The sequence below is a fragment of the Bos mutus genome, chromosome 24 (assembly GCF_027580195.1).
Source record: "Bos mutus isolate GX-2022 chromosome 24, NWIPB_WYAK_1.1, whole genome shotgun sequence".
In the NCBI taxonomy this organism is placed as follows: domain Eukaryota; kingdom Metazoa; phylum Chordata; class Mammalia; order Artiodactyla; family Bovidae; genus Bos; species Bos mutus.
In genome coordinates, this window is record NC_091640.1 from 49,501,933 (window position 1) to 49,515,444 (window position 13,512).

Sequence of the window (13,512 nt, forward strand, 5' to 3'; positions counted from 1 at the left end):
AGAAGTAAACAGCAACCCACTCCAGTATTCTTGCCTGGAGAATTCCATGAACAGCAGGGCCTGGTGGGCTAGTCCGTGGGATCACAAAGTGTCGGACATGACTGAGTGACTAACACACACACACTTGTGTATAATATTCCTGTTTTGAGCGTACAACAGTGATTCACAATTTTTAAAGGTTATATGCCATTTATAGTTATTATAAGCGACTTGCAATATTCCCTGTGCTGCACAACGTATCCTTGTAGCTTCCTTACTTCATACATAGCGGTTTTCCCCTATTAGTCCCCTGCCCCTCTTCTCTCTGGCCATCACTGGTTTGTGCTCTGCGTCTCAGTCTGTTTCATTTTTGTTATATGCACTAGTTTGTTGTATTTTTTAGATTCCACATATAAGCGATACTATACAGTATCTCTCTCTGATTTATTTAGTCTAAACTAATACCCTTCAAGTCCACCCATGTTTTGCAAGTGGCAAAATTTCAATCCTTTTTATGTCTGAGTAGTATTCCATTGTATATATATACACACACCACTTCTCCTTTATCCATTCATCTCTTGATGAACATTTAGGTTGCTTCTATATCTTCCTGGAGAAGCAAATGGCAATATTCTTGCCTGGGAAATCCCATGGACAGAGGAGCCTGGCAGGCTACAGTCCATGGTAGCAAAGAGTTGGACACGACTGAGCAACAAACACTTTCTTGGCAATTGTAAATAATGCTGTTATGAACACTGGGGTATATATATCTTTTCAAATTAAGTGTTTTCGGTTTTTTTGGTACTTAGGTGTGGAATTGCTGGGTCATATGGTAGTTCTACCTTTAGGTTTTTGAGAACTGTTCTCCATAGTGGCTGCACCAATTTACGTTCCTACCAAAAGTGTTGGAGGGATCTCTCTTTTTTACAAATTGACCGTTTGTTATTTGTGTTCTTTTTGATAATCACTCTGACATGTATGAGGTGATACCTCATTGTGGTTTTAACTTGCATTCCTCTGAAGATTAACAGCGTTGAGCATCTTTGCTGGCCATCTGTGTGTCTTCTTTGAAGAAAACGTTTATTCCCATCTTCTGCTCATTTTTAATTTTTTTTTTGATGTTGAGTTGTATGAGTTGTTTATGTATTTTGGAATATTAACCCCTTATCGGTCATATTATTTGGAAATATTTCCTCCCATTCTGTAAGTTATCTTTTTATTTTGTCAATGGCGAGGCCACAAGTTCTTGATCATATCCCACTTATATACCAATGACTTTCAGATCAAGCTCCATACCAAAGCCAGACTGCTTCAGCCAAGTGTCTGCTCAGCATCTCCGCTTGGATGTCTGGACTCCTGAACCTCCCCCCATACCTGCTCCACCTGCAGCCTTCCCATCTCAGAGGCTGAGATGAAAAGGCCCAGGGAGTCATCCTTGACTCCTTTCTCTACCAACCAGCAGCCAATCCCGGAGGAAATAAGGCTCTATCTTCAGAACATGACCAGAATCTGACAACTTCTCACCACTCTATTGATAACTTTAGATCCGAGATGCCTGGATTACTGCAATAGCATCCTATTCCATCTTCATCCCTCTAGGTTCACTTTAATAGAAAAGTCTGAGAAGTCCTTCAAATAGATGATTATCTCTTCTCTACTCAGAAGCCTGCTGCTGCTGCTGCTAAGTCGCTTCAGTCGTGTCCAACTCTGTGCGACCCCATAGACGGCAGGCTCCCCTGTCCCTGGGATTCTCCAGGCAAGAACAATGGAGTGGGTTGCCATTTCCTTCTCCAATGCATGAAAGTGAAAAAATAAAGTGAAGTCGCTCAGTCGTGTCCCCTCCGTCCATGGGATTTTCCAGGCAAGAGTACTGGAGTGGGTTACCATTGCAGTGGCTCCTATTTACCCAGACTAAAAGCCAGAGTCCCTACAGTGGCGTGTAGAGCCCTTCATGGCATGCACCCAGGCGCTTCTCTGCTCCCCAGCCTTGTTCTCTTGCTCACCCTGCTCCCACCACCCTGGCCTCCTTGTACAGCAGACACACTCCTGTCTCAGGGCCAAGTGCTGGCTGTTTCCCCTACTCTTCTTGGGGACCTGTCATCTCCTTCAAGTGTTTGCTTATCTCTGGAGCACTCAACAAGTTCACCCTGACCAACTACTTAATTAACTTTAAATCCAACAATCACACTCAACAATATTTGCTCAGCTCTCTAGAGTTTTCGGCGAAGTCACTGCAATGTACTTTGGTTAATTAAAGGTAGGGTGCTACCCAGTTTCCCTAGCATAGTCCCAGTTTATACTTGTTGCCCCAGGGTAATTATTAAGTGTCTCCATTCACATCTCAAAAATGACCTGGTTTGGATGATAAATTCTATGGTCATCCTAGGGAGAGCTTCACGCATTTGGCTTTCTCTCCCAACTCTACCACATGTAGTTCGTTAGGTTCAAAGTAAACTGCCCACAGTTGTTCTGATCCTTAGTGCCAGGCAACAAGCACCATTAGCATAGCCCCCAGCTTTTCACCCCTTCTTGCTTGAAAACACACAGGTGCAGAGGTGTGCACGACGAGGCACACAGCCACTTCCATGACCATTTGTGGAGACGGAAGAGGTAAACTATGTGAGAGCAGCTCCTTGCTACTTGTTCTACGTCTGTGTGACTCCGAGAAATTCTCCCATGCTTTCAGTCACTCCCATCTGCTGTCCCTCTATCCATCCATCCATCCCCTCCACATTACTGTGCATCTATTCGGTGCCGGGCACTGAGATGGGCACATGAAGTCCTTGCCCGCTTGGAATTCACAATTTAACAAGGGAGACAGACAATAAACAGTCTAATAAGTGAATACAAGCGCAGAAGAATTCCACAAAGGTCTGAGGAGAGGAGCTCGGGAGAACAGAGAATACCTGTCTTAGGAGAGCACATCTGAGACCTGACGGACAAGTGGGGAGAGTCGTGTTCTGGGAAGGCAAAGGAAACAGCACTGCAGACAGACAGGGAATCTGCCACAGTCCTGAAGGATGAGCAAGCCTCGCCTGCGAGGAGCCCAAAGAAGGAACCACGCGCGAAGCACAGGGAGCCAGAGGAACAGGCTGAGCTTAGCCAAGAGGGAAGGGGAGGCCAGATCACCGCAGGGGTTGGGGGCCCCCATGAGCAGGCCCTTGTAGGAAAGGGGTCTGGACTGTATTCCAAGTATGTGAGAAATCTGCCACGGCTTTAGAGGAAGGTGAACTAGTGTTTTTAAAAGATGCCCTGGTGACTTCTTAGAAAATGATTGAAGAGGAGCCAGAATGGAGGCGGGCTCTTGTAAAACAGGCAAGAGATTCTGGTAGCCCGGACCAAAGTGGTGAAGGAGGAGGTGAAAGACAAAGTGAATGGATTTGAGATACATTCTGAAAGAACTAATAAAACTTGCTGTTGGACTAGATATGAGGGATGAGGGAGAGGGCAGAATCTAGGAAATTCCCAGATTCCTGATTTGACTTACTGGAACTGAGGATGGAAGGACTTGAAGGAGGAGTTGGTTTAGTGAGAGAAGTGTCCGAAGGGCAGTTAGGTGCAGGAGCCTGGAGCAAGAGGAGAGACCAGTGTTGGTGGGATGAGTCTCATGACCTGGGCTGGGGTCACCACAGACAGCAGAGGTTTAGCAGCAGAACAGCTGCAAAAACAGAACAATGGGATAGTCACCTGCATACTATCTTGCAGAGTCAAAGATGAAGACAGAAAAGTTTCACTGGATTAAGCAACGTGAAGGTGGTTGGTGACATTCACAAGATGAGTGAAGTGGTAATGCCAGGTTAGCACGGTTTGAAGAATGAGTGAACTATTCATGAATTTCTTAACCACATTAGGAATAGAAGAGAACTTCCTCAATTTGATGAAGTGTACCTATCTGCCACCTAGTGTAAGGATCACACTGAATGGTGAACTAATATGAACATTTCCAAATTTGATTTTTTTCCCCTCTCAAAGGGAAAAAAGAGCTCCCAGTTCAGTTCAGTAGCTCAGTCGTGTCCAGCTCTTTGCAACCCCATGGACTGCAGCGTGCCAGGCTCCTCTGTCCATGGGGATTCTCCAGCTAAGAATACTGGAGAGGGTTGCCATGCTCTCCTCCAGGGGATCTTCCTGACCGAGCGATCAAACTCAGATCTTCTGCACTGTAGGCATATTCTGTACCATCTGATCTGCCAGGGAAGCCCCAGAATACTGGAGTGGGTTGTCATGCCCTTCTCCAGGGGATATTCCTGACCCAGGAATCAAACCAGGGTCTCCTGCATTATAGGTGGACTTTACCAGCTGAGCCACCAGGGACGCTCACTATGTTTAGAGCAGCTTTATTCACAACAGCCAAGAGGTGGCTTCCCTTGTGGCTCAGCTGGTAAAGAATCTGCCCACAGTGTTCGATCCCAGACTTGGGTTTGATCCCTGGGTTGGGGAGATCCCCTGGAGAAGGGAAGGCTACCCACTCCAGTATTCTGGCCTGGAGAATTCTATGGACTGTATAGTACATGGGGTCTCAAAGAGTTGGACACAACTGAGCAATTTTCACTTTCACTTTCAAGCAGTGGCAGCAACCCACCTGCCATCAATGGATGAGAGAAAAAACAAAATCTAGTATAATAGAATATATAATGGAATATTATTCAGCCTTGAAAAAGAAGAAAATTCTGATAGGTGCTATAACATGCATGATTCTTGAGAACATTATGCTAAGTGCAATAAGCCAGGCACAAAAGGACAAATTTTGTATGATTCCACTTATATGGTGCTTCCCTGGCGGCTCAGAGAGTAAACTATCTGCCGTATAGTGTGGGAGACCTGGGCTCAATCCCTGGGTTGGGAAGATCCCTGGGGGAGGGCATGGCAACCTACTCCAGTATTCTTGCCTGGAGAATCCCCATGGACAGAGGAGCCTGGTGGGCTACAGTCCATGGGGTCGCCAAGAGTTGGACATGACTGAGCAACTAAGCACCACTTATACGAGGTACCTACTGGAGTCAAATTCATAGGACAAAAAGCAGAATGGTGGTTGCCAAGGGCTGCAGAGAGGACAGAACAGGGAGCTGTTGTTTAACGGGTGTAGAGTTTCAGTTCTACAAGATGAAAAGAGCTCTGGAGATCGATGGATAGTAGTGATGGCCACACAACAATGCGAATGTATTTAATGCCACTGAAGTGTGTGCTCAAAAACGATTAAGACGGTACATTTTATGTTATATGTATTTTACCTCAATTAAAACTTTAGAAAAATAAAAGAAATAACAGGAAAGGATTAGCTGAAGTTAAGGCACTATTTATTCAATTTCCCTGCCATCATATTATTTAAGGCATAAGTGATGGTTATTTGGCAAGAATACAATTCCCTTTAAAGCCTACATTAGTTGGATTTCAGTTCAGAAATGCTGCATATTTGGTACAAATTTGAGAGAATTTATTCTGGCATGGGCTCTTGTTTATGATAAATGGGTCTCTGCTTTACCATGCCTTGCCCAAACCCAGTCACTCTCAGTGCAGAGCATGGCTGGCTTTGCATCTGCTCTGAAGGTCACCTGGTTCACTGTGGCCTAGTCAAGTCATGTGAGCATGGACCAGGGCAGGCTGCCTGCTCTTCTCAGGCTGTGTTCTCGATGATGACCGCAATTCCTTGGCCACCTCCAATGCAGGCTGATCCTACAGCATATTTTCCACCCCGACGCCTGAGAAAGAAAGCAGTGGCTGAAAACTAGTTGAATAAAGAATGTACAGAATTAGATAATCAATTAAATAGAATTTATAATGGTCACATTTGCAATATTCATTCTCGTTCAGCTCATCAGCTCAATGTTTTCTCCAGTCCTCAATATTGGGGAAAAGAGGAGAAAGGATTTGGAAAGCTGAGTATTCTTACTTTTAAAAGTGTAGCAACACAGAAGATGGAGGTAGAAACAAACATAAAACAGGAGGTAACTGGAATGGGCTGGAAGTTGAAGAAGGGGGAGTAAATATTAATATTCAGCCTCCTTGATTTATCTGTTTTAGATTTTTATGGACCTTAGAATAAGTATAATTACTGAAGTTTGTCTGTTTGAAAGGTCAGATAGTTTAGAAATATTTCATGTCCCTTTCATAAAAATTAAGACTCCTTTAAAGTACCATCCACTGTAATTCTTCAGTCCTGATAGAGTGACCTTGAGAAACCATCCAGGAATTATTTTTTGTGCAATCAATCACTCATTTCAACCCAATTATTGAGTGAAACAGGAGTCCTATTTACCCTAATGTCACAGGGAGCCAGAGTGATTTTCAAGCCTGGCATATTTGGTTTTGTTTCCAATTTTCCTACTAACAGAACAAAATGGTCCAAAAGACACAGTACAGAAGGAGAAACTCTTCTGTTAAAACTGCAAAGTATCAAATGCACAGAAGGCTGGAGCCCTGGCAACAGTGAAGGAAAAACTTAGACCCCAATTGTCAGTTTGCTTAGGTTTCTTAAAGGACAGCATCTTGATCAGCACTTTGTTTTCTGAAATAATTGTGTCTTACTCCTGTAACTAGCACTAGAATGCAAGTGCCCTGAGAGCAGGGCCTCATTATGGGCTCCCTGCTGTGCACCCGCACCGAGGGTGGGCCGCACGAACACTGGGCCCCCAGTGAACTCGTGCCAAGTGGCTACTCGGCCCATGTGGGGAAGAGCCAGTGTCACAAGAGTGGACACCAACAAATCAACTGTGAAATGAAATGTGAAGAAGGGGTGCGCAAATCACGGAGAAAAGCAGGGCAAGGGGCTATGAGGAAGAATGGGCAAATGCTGGATTGTTCTGGGGAAACCTAAATTCATGCATTTACACAAAAGACAGCAAATCTGAAAACCAACAATTTCTAGCACGTACCTTAATTCATGAACCAGGTGTGCAGTAATTCTTGACCCAGATCCTGCTAATGGGTGACCCAAAGCAATGGCCCCTCCATTCACATTGGTCTTACTTGGGTCAAGATTCAAACTCTTTTCAACTGCCAAGTACTGAGGAGCAAAAGCTTCATTCACCTTTAAAACAATCAAAACACTTAATAAAAATCCTTATTCACAAACTTATTTTTAACCGAGAACTGTCCAGTCCTAATGATTGCTAACTTTCCTGTTTTTTTTCCCTACTTAAATTACCTTTCAAGGTTATTTTATCTTCAATCATTCTTCATAAATGGGTGTATTTACTAAGCGATACTTTAAGTGTTAACGCATCCCTTAGAGTAGCAGTCCCCAACCTTTTTGGCACCAGGGACCAGTTTCATGGACTGGAGGTGGGGGTGGGGATGGTTTTGGGATAATTCAAGTGCATTGCCATTTATTGTGCACTTTACTTCTAGTATTATCATCAGCTCCACCACAGATCACTCAACACTAGATCCTGGAGGTTGGGGACCTCTGCCTTAAAGGAATCCTCAGTGATACTACACATGGATCCTGGACTAGAAGCAATGGGGTACTATAGAAAACCCATAGGTTCTAGAGCCAGATGGATAGTTCAAATCTTGGCTGTATGCATGTTCTTTAAATTCTCTTGACACTCAACTTTCTTCACTGGTAAAATGTGACTGTTGTATCATCTTAAGAGTTACTGTTAATGTTAAATGAAATCATGGGTATTAAGTGTTTAGTGTATTATCTGTACAAGCAAATATTCAATAAATACTTGCTCTTATTATTACTATTAACCCATATTACTAGCCATACTTCCAAGAAGAAACTGACAGACAATAAAGAATAAACCTGCAGAGCCAGACACCTGAGAGGAATAGTTACCATGTTGAAACACGGCCAGAACTAGAAAGTTTCATATTGTTGCATTGCACTTAACAAGGCTGGGCAAGAGCATTACCTTATTTCATGTTTACAGAATTATATTTTCACATGATCTCAGCAGAGAATTTTATAGAGAAGGATACTGATTTTTAAAAAGGCAGCTTTTCCAGGGCTGGGATAAAAATCTACCCTTGTGTTCTCTCCTACTATATTTTGTGCTCTCCCGAGATGGTGCTTTACTTTCCTTAGATCCAACATTTATTTTTCCATTTTATATAGTCACGAGGTACTGAGAGACCTAGAGTATGCTGTGAAACTAGGCTTTTGAACCCAGGAAAAACTATCTCATGATCATCAAAAGTCTCAAAGACAATCACATCAGGGTATGGAAAGGCATATCCTTGAGTGTTTACACATCTATAAATGCTGATGAACATCTCTACAGAGATGAATATTTTCAAGGTTTAAGTGTGAAATCTGAAGTCAGAAATTCAGTGGTACTGATTTGCTAATATAAATATAGTAATTAAGCAGCTTAATTACCTAAAATGTTCAAATACTTTCCAAACGCCGAATGTATATAACCCATCTTTAAGCATATTCTTAATCCTTTCTTTTAATTGTACTAAACATTTAAGATGCTTTTGTTCTAACATAAAGAAATCACTCTCCCAATAAATCTAAGTTTCCAGTGCCAAAAATTATGACAGATGCATTCCAAATCAACCCACAACAGTGGTGTAAAAGCCAAACCTAAGTTTTGGGGTTGGGGTTGGGTTCTGTTAACTTGGCAGAAGTGTAAGAAACTTAGATTTGGGGTTAGATTATTGTTTTTCTATTAGGTCAATTTTTTTTACCTGTATTTTTCTACTTTAATCCATAAAATAAAGTTATTTATTTCTCACCCACCTTAACAAACATTCAATTCAGTTCAATAGGCACATTAATAGTCTAAAATGTATTATTAATAGCAGAATCTTACAAGGTCATAAAAAGTACCCAAGAATTATACTTTAGTAGAGGAAAAAAGGCCCTTTGAATTATTCAGATATAAATACAGCATTTTAATAAGGTAGGGCCTGATTATCTGTCAACACAGGCACACAATGAAAGTAATACTTGTTTAGATTCACATCATTTGGAAACTTTAAAGGTACTAAAACATAAAGACCTATAAAAATCGAACTAAAGCCATCTGTGCTATAGAAGTTGACGGCTTATTCCATGTTGTGAAAAATGTAGAACACTTACTTCTACCAAATCCATATCCTTAAGACTCAGCCCTGTTTTCTTCAGTGCTCCACTGATAGCAGGGACAGGACCTATATTAGAACAAAAACCAATTTCATCTTGTAAATATCAAATTTCTCCTTTTTTACTAAACAGGTAAGTAAGGAGGAAATAATGTGACAGTAACTAAAAATCTTGCTACCCTGATAGCCCACAATATTAAATGACATGACAGTAAGAAACAGAAAATGGGACAAGGATGAAAAGCTGTTCATGCAAATTGTAGACGAGAGACTTAACATGAAAAATTCTACCATAAATGACCTTAAGAGTTCAAACAGCCCAAGGAGTGAGGTTTTGTATAGACGGTTTGTTAAAATGTATCTTATTTTTTTTAACTTTAGTTTTTAAAAAAAGTTTTGGCCGCTCAGTGCAACTGGCACAGGGATCTTAATTCCCTAAAGAGGGATCAAAACCAGGCCACCGCAGCGAAAGCACCAAGTCCTAACTACTGGACTGCCAGGGAATTCCCATGTATAGATAGTTCTTAATACCAAATGCCAAGGCAAACTGAGTACTCTCCTGGAATACAAATCATACATTCCCAGTAGAGAAGTGACTGTGGCTATGCTCTGAATTTTCAGGCCCATTTTGGACAAAAGGCAAGAAATAGCACTGGTATCTCCACATGGGCACACCAAGATAAAAAGCTACCAGGCACTTCAGGGAAAAGATAGCTAAAGCAAGGAGATGTTTGTAACCCCAACAGGAGGCAGAGATTCAAAATAAAACATAACTCTCACTGAAGAAATGCAAATCCACCTTTAAAAACTTTGGAAATAAACTCTAAGTCCCAGATTTCTGATGATCACTAATGACAGTTCAATTTTGTTGTTCAGTCGTTAAGTCGCATCTGACTCTTTGCGACCCCATGGACTGCAGCACACCAGGCTTCTTCGTCCTTCTTTATTTCCTGGAGTTTGCTCAAATTCAGGTCTACTGAGTCGGTGATGCTATCTAACTATCTCATCTTCTGCTGCTCCCTTCTCCTTCTGCCCTCAATCTTTCCCAGCATCAGGGTCTTTTCCATTGAGTCAGCTCTTCACATCAGGTGGCCAAAGTATTGGACCCTATTTTTAATATTGCTCATAATTTTAAGTAAATTGATATTTCTTTCCAAAATATAAAAAATCTGGCTAGGGATGATTATCTACTTCTCTATCCTCCCTTAGAGAATAAAACTTCCATAAACATCTAAAAAGAAAAATATGTGGTGTTTTGTTGAATTCAAGTAGTCAAACATTTTATAACAAGCTTCACAAACATATGTAAGGTAAAATGGGAAATCAGTCTTCACAAGAAAAGCATAACACAATCTAAATATAATAATTAATTTGGTCACCTAGTTAAAAAGCTTCTTGGACAATTATCTGTTGATGGGTAGGGCTACCAAAAAATGCTTTCCAATTTAAAGCATCAGTTCTATATGGGCTACTGATTTAATATAGAATCTAATTCCAGATTCTCTTTGTATCTTTAAGACATGAAAACGGATAGATAGTCAGTAGCAGAGCATCGATTATCCAGCACGGTCAGGGGATGCAGTACCCACAGGTGTGAAAGCTACACACAACTAAAAGCTGAGGATGTAAAACCACTGTTCATACCTCCCTGCCTTCATAATCATGACTAAATGTGTTAGTATTAACTTAGAATTGTTATAGTCAATTTTAACAATATGCTAGGCTACAAGCTAATTTTTAAAGGACTGTTTCCCTACCACTTTGCTATTTACTGGGCCTTAGGAAGGTATAGTAGTTTTGCTGGGAAAAGGACACCTTATTTCTAGTAATGGCTCCTACCACTAATAGCTGTGTAACCCTTGGGTACCTTTGGTAGCTATAAGCTTCTCATCCAAAGTGCTTTGAGCTGGTTTTTAACCCGTTACTTTTAAGGATGTCTTTCTACAAATGAAGCCCAATAACAGGTAAAGCTATAGCTGTACCAGTTGAAGAGGCTCAAAGTTCCATGTACTCATCCCCTATCACTGCCTCTCATGGGGAGGTCCAGGGAGCACTGCTTCTCCATAACTGTGTCCTTCCTTGGAACCATTAATTGCGCCCTTCAATTCCTGGCTTTCCACCTTTTTATGGATCTGTACCTACTGGGCAGGGCTAAGCATTGCTATATGTTGAATAACTGCATAACTGGAGAACAACTGTTCTTAGAATTTGGATTGATGAATCAATCTCCACCACATACTCAATAATCTACTCTCCCTTATTTATTCAGCTGTGCATTTCATGCAGTTACCTTGTTTGGCCCCATATTACACCTGAGAGATGAGCTATTTAGGTGAGGGGGAGGACATCATATGGTGTGGGACAGAGCTCTGTCCCAACCCTGAGGAAAATTAGAATTCTTCCACAATGGCATTTATTGTATACTACAGGGCAAATATTCAGGCCCAAGAATAGAAGGAAAAAAAACTAAACTTTCTTGTTCACTGACCATGTCAATGTATCAGAAACTCTTAAGAGAGGTTAAACTGAAAACTGTAAAATAACTACTTATCTATATCAAATAAATATGGTTGATCATCAAAACCAGCTATACACTGAAAAAAACCCATATTCCACGATTCTACCTGGACTTACTAGATCAAACAAAATTTTGAGGTGGACTGGGGTTATGGTTAGATTTTGATCATCATTTGAGGTTGGGAACTACTGCCATAAATACCAAAATGATAAATGCCATACCAATACACAGATGTTTAATTTTAAAAGCTATCTTTCATTTCTAAGACAAAAGTTGTACTTTGTTGACAGTAGGTAGCTAAAAGTTAGTAAGTTTTTAAGACCATAATAAAGAAAAAACAAATGACTTTTAACAGATGGTTCCAAAGCTTGCAGTTCTGGTTGACATAATTTACAACACAGTGAAAAATGACAAGGTATGGACATGCCAGCTTTCTTTCTGAGGAATTCTGTACAGAGATGAATCTCTCAAGGACACAGCAACAAACATGGCTGGTATTAATTTAGTCCCAAATCAACATAAGTGATTTTTATCTGAGTAGCACCTAGAGGCTTATACTGAAGGATTTCTGAGAAGGCAGGCTGAAAATAGGTGATCTCCCTTTAAATCTTAGGACCTACTTCAAAAACCCATTTAGTTAGTCAAAAAGGCCTAAGTATATAGGAAAATCTTTTGGCTCACCAAAAATCTGAATCTATAACCTAGGGCAGGCTTTTTCTTGGGGTATGAAGGTATAGGTGGGATAGATCAAAGCCAATTTTATTTTTGTGAGGCACATAATTGGCTCCCTGTCTCCCCAGAGAATGATGCAGGAACTATTAAAATTCAGTATTATCTACAGTTCCTAGGAGTGTATCCAGCAAAAAGTTTTTTGTTTTCCTTCTAATTCATATTTTTGGAGCCAAGACTATACATATTCGTAGGGAGCTCCAAATTTTCTCCTGCTAGTATTCTGCCAATTGAGATGCACTGTTTAGAATTCTTCATTTTCCTATTAAGTCATAGATAGGCCAGGTGCATTATTTCTTTGACTTCCTGAGGCAACAGAGGGAAAAGAGCACTGGGACAAGACTTGGATTCACATCCCCATTTCATCACTTACTGCTTTTGAACTTTAAAAGACCATCCCCCCAAGCCTCAGTTTTTCTATTCACAAAGAAATCTCACTTACTAGGGTTGTGGGAAGATTAAATGAGCTACATGTAAAATCATGTGTAAAACACCCAGCGGGGTCGTATCTTCTCTACTTCGTCCCATGATCTCTCCCATCTCCCATTTTTGTCTGTCTTGTCATTACCTTGTAATGCTTCTCTGTTGTTTACTGTGTGTTAATTTTATATATTTTAAATGGACAACATGACACGATTACTGCCCACAAGGAGTTTACATGGTCTTGGTCTTCCTGTTGTGTCAAGCATAGCTTTTCATAAAGATGGGTTGTTTAAATGACTGATGACCAATTTCCTCTTCCCCAAAAGTGACCTTGAATGTGGCTACTGTTTCAGGAATCTGAATGCCAAAGGAGATTTATCTCCAAAAACATAACCGAACCAATTTGTATCACTATAAACTTACCAATACCCATGATAGTGGGATCACATCCAGACACAAAATAGCCCACAATTCTTGCCAATGGTGTGAAGTTATGTTTTTTAACAGCATCTTCACTAGCTATGATAACAGCTCCAGCACCATCGGAAACCCCCTTGGAAACAAACACATGATTAACTAGAGGATAAAAGAATATAGTTCATCAAGCTTTGAGCTAATGGAGTGCTGTTAGGATTATGGCAACATATGGGAAGCAGCCCCATAATCTGGAACACAAGTAGCACTAGTGATAAACTGCTGTATTAAAGAGATTGTCTCAGGCACAGAACACGAGCTCACTAAGCGGAACAGGAAAGAATGTAAAGGAAAAGCTTATATCCTGATGTGGGTAGATTTAAGAAGAAATGTGATGAGATGCACACACGAGGAAG

At 41.0% G+C, this 13,512-nt stretch overlaps 1 protein-coding gene across 3 annotated transcripts in view; it reads right to left on the reverse strand.

The window, feature by feature from the left end:
- Positions 1–5,256: 5,256 nt before the first annotated feature.
- ACAA2 (acetyl-CoA acyltransferase 2) overlaps positions 5,257–13,512 on the reverse strand; it is a 34,916-nt gene continuing 26,660 nt past the window's right edge. For all 3 annotated transcript variants that reach the window (XM_070362054.1, XM_070362052.1, XM_070362053.1), the window contains 4 exons: positions 13,106–13,235; positions 9,011–9,081; positions 6,849–7,003; positions 5,257–5,675 (listed from right to left, as the gene is read on the reverse strand). In XM_070362054.1, coding sequence (XP_070218155.1) covers positions 5,591–5,675; positions 6,849–7,003; positions 9,011–9,081; positions 13,106–13,235 — 441 coding nt within the window. In that variant the 3' untranslated portion in view covers positions 5,257–5,590. The remainder of the gene's footprint in view (positions 5,676–6,848; positions 7,004–9,010; positions 9,082–13,105; positions 13,236–13,512) is intronic.